We start from the raw sequence: 7212 nt of genomic DNA on the forward strand, positions 1-7212 counted from the left end.
AGATTGTTTGATCATTGGTGGGTGGAAATTGTGATTTATAACCCCGTGCACCGACTGTTACTTTTTCTCAGTGCAATGCAAGAATACCTTCCTTCTATAGACACACTGACCCAACCCATGATTATTAAAGTGGCAACTGCGCGTGCAAATTTGAAGGGAGAAGAAAAAATGAGAAAAGCAAGAAAGGTAGTTTAATTTGGTCACACTCTCCTCCACTTCAGAACCCAACTTGCATTGGAAGTGAGAATCATGGGGGCACAAATCCCTCTTGAAATCACGCAATCTCGCTCATTGTTGTGTAATTATCATTACCTTTTTGTTCCTGCTTTTTGAGATTCCTATATATGTTTACATTATCTGCTTTGTCTTAGGTGGGGGAACTTAAAAGATCACCTTTAAGAACTTAGCTAAAGATTCTGAATGAGTGGATGAATTGGAGTCCGTACATATGCTTCACATATTGCTAGTTTGCCCCTCAAAAATGTTAAATTGCAAAATGGTCCAAATTTAGAGGAGAAAAAAAATTATGCATAAACATAAGCAGAAAATTATACTTAAATGATATAAGAGTATATTAAAAAATTTGATAAATAATCACATGAAGTTGTCTTCGTTTGAATATAAAAATTAAGAATTATTAGATAAATTGATATGTTTGACTAAACTATAGTCTAATAAAAATTTAATTATTTTATGTTTTGAAAGAACATAATTTTTTTTTAATATTTTAATACATTCAATGCATCAAAAATATAAAAGTGTTTATCTTTTCAATAACTTTATTTTAATAGAATATTTTTTATGATATTTTTAAAATGTATTTTTAGGATACATATTAGTTGCAAATTCTAAAAATAATTAGAGTATTTCATGATACCAAACTCAATTTTAATGCGTAAAAATGTGATTAAGAAAATTATGAAATGTGATTTGAAAATATTTAAAATTAATTTTACAAGAAAATTAATAATCCCAAATATTCAGAGAGACGATAATGCCATTATAATACGTATGTTATTCCACAAACTTATAAAAAAAATTATAACTCCTTAGTAATATTTTTTGGATAATGTTAGGTAATCAATAACTTTTTTGAATAACATGAATAACGGATCATAAATTTGGTTATTATTAGATATTAATTACTCATGTCATTAATTAAATTTAAAATTAATTTACTTTTTTAACTCTATTATTCATATTATTTAGCAATATTGTTATCTACGTATACTTTTTCATATTTTTCTTTGACTATCTGACATCACAGATTTTTATAGTACATATAAAAGCGTTCATATTAGCAACACGCCAACACTGTAAAAATAATTAAGAAAAAAAATTTAAAATAGGCCTGATAATTATTTCGAAAGACAATGAAGTCCTTAACAAAAAAAAAATCTAATCCCCTGTGCAAAAAAAAGTCAAATTTGCACAAGAGCTAATCAGTCCAAAAAAAAAAGATCAGAAGCCGAATTTAGTATTTTTTTTTAAGACCTCTTTGTCCTTTCGAAGTAATTGTCACAGCCAGGTGGGCTATACTCAATAATTAATAAGCGTATTTCAGCTAATATACCAAACTCACCTTTAATTTATTACTAAGAAATAAAAAAGTCCAAACTTTGATTCGAAACCGGAAACATTTACAGGCATTATAGTTAATTAGCATCTGGTGGAGGGGGAGGAACCTCTAAAACTTAAGTCCTCGTCATCCTCAACAATCACAGCATAATCTATAAGGCAGGCTAGGCTCAGGACAATACATCTTTCACTCCTTATTAATGTCTATACTAATAAAATACACACACTCTTTACATAATATTAACTGAGTTTTCACCTTTCTGGTATCAATCAACAACGAGATAAATCATTCCCTGGAAGAGACTGAGGAAGACCCTCAATCAAGCAAGAAACAGGAGGAATAGTTAGTGTCTCCAAATTGCCATAAGCATTCCAACAGAAAGGGTCATTAAAAAGATCACCCTGTGCAGGAAGAAGCTCAATATCAGAAAGAGTTAAGTTAGTGCAAGGCACAGAGTCACTGCAAGCGAAACGCATGGGTGGGTGCCTTATATCATATGTCCCCTTTATGTTTGAGTATACTATGTCTGATACAAATACTGCCGAGCTTTTGTTGCTGCAATCTTTCGATAGGCAATAGAATTGGTCGATTATTATTGGGTTCCGTACACTCTCCATGTGAATCTTGCTGAATGTTACTTTTGATACTGATCCTGATCCTCCTTGCCATGTTTTTATTCTTACTCCATTGTCTGACCCTTTGATCGTTGACTCTCTTACTGTAATGTTTGACACACAGGCTCTTGAGTTGTGGTTTCCCAAACTACCAATGCTGAACAAACAAAATTAACATTATATATATGTGACTAAAATTAATTATATATATAAATTAATGAAACAATAATTCTAAAAGGCAACATCAGTTGATAAGCACACCAATTATAAAAATGACATTTAAAAATAAAAAATTAGTCACTAAATGAATCGGTGTATAAATATATGTTATTTTATTTATTTTTAATATATATTCTATATAAATAACTGATTTAATAATTGATTTTTTTAGGGACAGTGTGATTATTTGTTTTTGCACACTAATATGATCCACATTTGAATTAATATAATTTAATATTATAGAGAAGAGTCTATAATATAGATTGTCGATAGCATGCCTATATAAATCATTATATTTTGCACTTTTTTTATGAATATTAACTACAAGTTGAAAAGGAAAAACCAGTGGCCACCTACCATATTCTTAAGAAAATAATAGAAAAGTATCTTTTTATTTTAAATGAATTAAACTTATTGTATAAAATATTCTCTTTTCTTTATATTTAATATGTTACACGAATGAAAAAAATAAATTAGTGCTACTTAATTATTCTAAATGAAAAATTAATTTATTTTGACCAAATAAAATTATAAAAATAAAACATACAATAAATTAATAATTAGAACCAGTCAGAGAATTTTATTTGAAATGTTTTTTTATAAAATTTTTCTCCTTTATTTAATAAAATAGTTTTTTTTTTTGTTCACGATATTTTTCAGAAAGATCTGCCGCCGCTGGTCAATAGATTGCTACATGCACAAAACGGAATTCGAATTTCCGACACTTGTTTAAGTGAACGAGTGAACTGACCACTCGACCAATGCAAATTAGTTATTTAATAATAAAGTAGTTACTATTGGAAAATAATAATGATTAATTTTTAAATAAATACTACTTATTTAGTTATTTATGAGCAAATAAAATTTGACCCAGAGAAAGTATTTATTTGACAAGATGAGAAGTTAAGAACAAATTAATGAAGTAGGAAAAGAGAATGAAACTTTTGGGAATAGTACATAAATAAGTGATCATAGAAGTACCTAATTCCGTGGCTGGGACCACATGTAATGTTCTTTATATCAACATCATAGCAACCCGTTCCAATGGACACACAGTCATCACCTGTGAAATGACAATTCAGGAAACATTGTTAAATAAACAGACTCTTGATGCAATAAACCATGAAAAGCAATTAGCATTTGTTTTTGTGACTTACCGTTGGAAATGACGGAATTGTATATCCTTACGTCATTTGTGTTTTCTATGTGTATTCCATCAGTGTTGGGACTTAGTGCTGGAGATGTTATGAAGATTGAATCTACTCGAACGCTTTTGCAGCCATCAAATCTGAAATGGAACTGGGGACTGTTCTTGATTCTAAGTCCTTGCACACTCAAGTTTGAACTCATGAAAAACCTTAATGCCTGCAAAATAGGGAAAGGTTGGGGGCAGGGGGAAGAATGTTTCATTTATTTCTATTATAATAACAGTAACAAAAGTAAATTCTTTTTTTTTCCTTCTAACCGTTTGTTTAAAGGACAAAGTATTTTTTTTACCATTCCAAAATCTTTAATCGGTCTTCAACCATCTAAATAATCGGTCTAAGTAGTTATTATAAACAATGAACTACTGCTTATATATTACAGACTGTTTAGACGAATTATTGAATGGTTGAAAATCAATTAGAGATTTTTAAATAATGAAAGAGTGTTTTAGATTTTGAACAAATGATTAGAGATGAAAAATGATATTTATTCTAGTAATAATAATGCATAAAGAGAAATATATTGGCTGCGTTTGTATCTGAGAACAAGATAAGATAAGACAGAACAAAACACAAAGAATATAGACACAAAATTGTATGTTTTTGTATTTTTTTTTATGATAAACTATAACAAATTATGAAAATTTAATTTATTCTCATTTTTTTATCCAAAAAATTTGAAAAGAAAAAATATAATAATAAAAAAATACAATTATAAAAAATTAACAAGAATAATAAAAAAAATAAAAAATAAATTATATTTTTTTATTAGTATCTTTGTGTCCTTCCTATCAGAATAGATACAAAATACACTAATTTAGTGTTTATATTTCTATCCATGTCTCATCTCTCTGTATCTCTGTCTCAATATCACTTGGTATGCGATTTCAGAAGAAATTAACTTATAAAAGGTCATTACAACTTACAACTGGGCTATCACAAGGTCCTGGAAGTGTAGTCCCATTAGGTCCCTGTGACATTTTCATATTCCAGTCATCAGAATATATTTGTAGTTCCATATGTTTTATTATTCATGGAAATTTTTTCTGTTTTATTTTAATATTTCATTTAGGATTTTACTAAAATGATTAAAGTGATGAGCTTAACCAGCTGAAAACGAAAACATGGCAAAACTTGTTGAATTTTTGAAGAATGAATAATATATATTACTACCTTATGAGGCTTACAAGGAAGGTCCCACCAATTTTGTCCTCTGCCATCAATAACACCACTTCCTTGTAGTGACATATTATTGATTCTGTAAAAGACAAGCCATTGACGCCTACTTGTGTTGTTTGGCCAAGATTCAGGTCCATCTGGTGGCATGAGAGTGCCATCAACCTTTTCCATGCGCACCATCAAATTCCATTACTCACTTTATACTTATACCCTTTACTTTATAAGCATGTAATAATAAGGTAACTAATGGAAACTGCCCAAACTAGAAAAATCCACATACAAATGTAATGGTACTTTTCTTATATAACTACATTAAAGGAACAAATTTAGTTTAGGAAATTGAAGAGGCTAATTAGTAGAATAAACAAAATATCTCTATTTTGTGACAAAATTATGCTCAATTTTTTTATCAACACAAAGTTGGGAATAATAAAAGACATAGATTAAAATATAACTCTGTCTTAATCTCTAATTAATGAGAGTCTTTGTATTTTTTGAAGAATTTAATTTTCATACATGGTTAGTATAAAAAAGTTTTATCCAATTAACTAATGGTGTATTATCACATTATTAAAAGTAATTAATTTTAAAGTTATTATTTAAAAAAATCATCTAAATATATAAATTTAATTAAATTACTATATAAAATTCTTTATACAGATAATGCATTAAAATTAAACAAAAATACTATTTATACATTAAAATCAGCAACTAAAATCAGCTACTAATATATTTGTGTATAAATACATGTGTAGTTTAATTTATTTTTAATGTATATTGGTGGTTGATTTTAGTGTACATGTAGCATTATTTAAAATTAAATTCTATTTTAAACCTAAATTCAAATTTCGACCAAATTCAAAAAGAAAATAATCAAAGAAACAATGAAATGCACTTTTTTTATGTTTACCCTAAATATATGAGGGATATGAAGACAAATTTATTCTATAAGGATTAGAGATGATATAAATTGAGACAAAGACAGTGAAAATAAAAATGACATTATTAGTATGGAAGATGTTTATTTTAGTCTTAGTGCATTTGTTTCTATTTCTGTTTTAATACTACCAAATATCTGTATGTCTCTGAGACACCAACAAAACGAAGCATTAAAGTGCTACCACAATTTGTAAATGGGACCAAAAGAATAGAACTAAGTACAATACCTTTAACACTAAGCCACCTTGACAGGGACCAGTGAAGATTGTAGACTGGACCATGAACGAGAAACCGCGAGGAACAAGTACAATGTTAATTGCTGAATCACTTTGGCAAGCACTGTCCCACGCCATCTTGAAGGACTTTGTATCATCAGCTATACCATCTCCAATGGCCCCAAATGTTCGAACATTGAAGATTTCGGAGCCATCATCATCAGAGGGACTAGGACTAGGAGCTTCATTATCATAACCACCGGGTGCAGCCACAGGAGGCATTGAAATTCCGGAAGAAGGAGAAGGAGAAGGAGAAGGAGGATATGATTGATTATTAGTATTATTGTCATTATTATTAGAATGTGAAGAGTGTTTGTGTTTTGTATGGTGATGGTGTCTTGCTTGAGTTGTAAGAATTAAAGTGAAGAAAAATGCTAAGATATATTGAGAGTGCCTCATATTGGGTTTGTTTAATTAATAATAATGAGAAGCAATGGTATAGAAGAAGAAGATAGAAAGAGAAGTTAATGGGACCTTGAAGTACATGCAGGGTGAGTTACTATATATATAATATATAAGAGAATGAAAGACATAGTGGGTTTATCTGCCAAAGTTTCTTTGATATGCACGTTAGCAATATTTTAATGACTTAAAAGGAATGGGAACCGACAAATAGCTAATAGGCATTGGGGTTGGGCCTTTAATTTGCTTTAAGAGAATGTGGAGTCAGCATATGTCTATTCTCAAAAGAGTAAAACGGAATAACCAGAAGACACACATGAGTGGATACTTGATAATAAACCAGCCAGCCTCCCATGTTCTTCCCCATCACTCTAATACTCTAATTATATATATTTTATTTTATGTCCTATAGCGCTATATCAAAGTTTTAACAACTTTTAGAAATCCCACCGTTTCCAAACATCTTTCAGTTTAGAATTTTAATAGATTGAAAATTTAATACATTTGAATATATAATTTATGTTTGAACTGTTACAATAGTATTAAATAAGTGTATTTTTATGCATAAATATTTGGCGTTAACACATAATCTGAAAAGAACTATATCTAAAAAATATAATGTACATAGTTTAACTTAATAATTATATTAGTGATTATTTCTATGAATTACATCTGAGGCTTCAACCATTATTTTAGATTTTTTTTATGATGAAACTATTTTAACCCAATTACTTTTTTAACATTATTAGAAAAATTACTTTTAGTGATTAATTATTTTATTTTTAGCGTCAATAAAAATA

The 7212-nt window shown here is 28.9% G+C and overlaps 1 protein-coding gene across 2 annotated transcripts; it reads right to left on the reverse strand.

Moving 5' to 3' along the window:
- Positions 1-1603: 1603 nt before the first annotated feature.
- LOC112779811 (polygalacturonase At1g48100) lies at positions 1604-6500 on the reverse strand. 2 transcript variants are annotated; one of them, XM_025824162.3, is made up of 6 exons: positions 5963-6500; positions 4791-4958; positions 4544-4588; positions 3570-3777; positions 3394-3475; positions 1604-2350 (listed from the first exon to the last, which is right to left on the reverse strand). In XM_025824162.3, the coding sequence occupies exons 1-6, from the start codon at positions 6407-6409 to the stop codon at positions 1849-1851; spliced, it is 1452 nt and encodes a 483-aa protein (XP_025679947.1). In that variant the 5' UTR covers positions 6410-6500; the 3' UTR covers positions 1604-1848. The 2 variants fall into 2 exon arrangements, with proteins under 2 accessions (XP_025679947.1, XP_025679948.1); XM_025824163.3 differs by lacking the exon at positions 4544-4588.
- Positions 6501-7212: the final 712 nt, after the last annotated feature.

The sequence above is a fragment of the Arachis hypogaea genome, chromosome 19 (genome assembly GCF_003086295.3).
Source record: "Arachis hypogaea cultivar Tifrunner chromosome 19, arahy.Tifrunner.gnm2.J5K5, whole genome shotgun sequence".
Classification (NCBI taxonomy): Eukaryota; Viridiplantae; Streptophyta; class Magnoliopsida; order Fabales; family Fabaceae; genus Arachis; species Arachis hypogaea.

What these genes read in the sequence shown, in the direction of transcription:
- LOC112779811 (XM_025824162.3), bottom strand. Translation starts at nt 6,409, where the DNA reads ATGAGGCACTCTCAATATATCTTAGCATTTTTCTTCACTTTAATTCTT. An exon ending in TTCCTTGTAAGCCTCATAAG is followed by an intron (nt 4,589 to 4,790) that starts GTAGTAATATAT and finishes AAAATGTCACAG; the next exon opens with GGACCTAATGGGACTACACT. An exon ending in GGTCCCAGCCACGGAATTAG is followed by an intron (nt 2,351 to 3,393) that starts GTACTTCTATGA and finishes TTGTTTGTTCAG; the next exon opens with CATTGGTAGTTTGGGAAACC.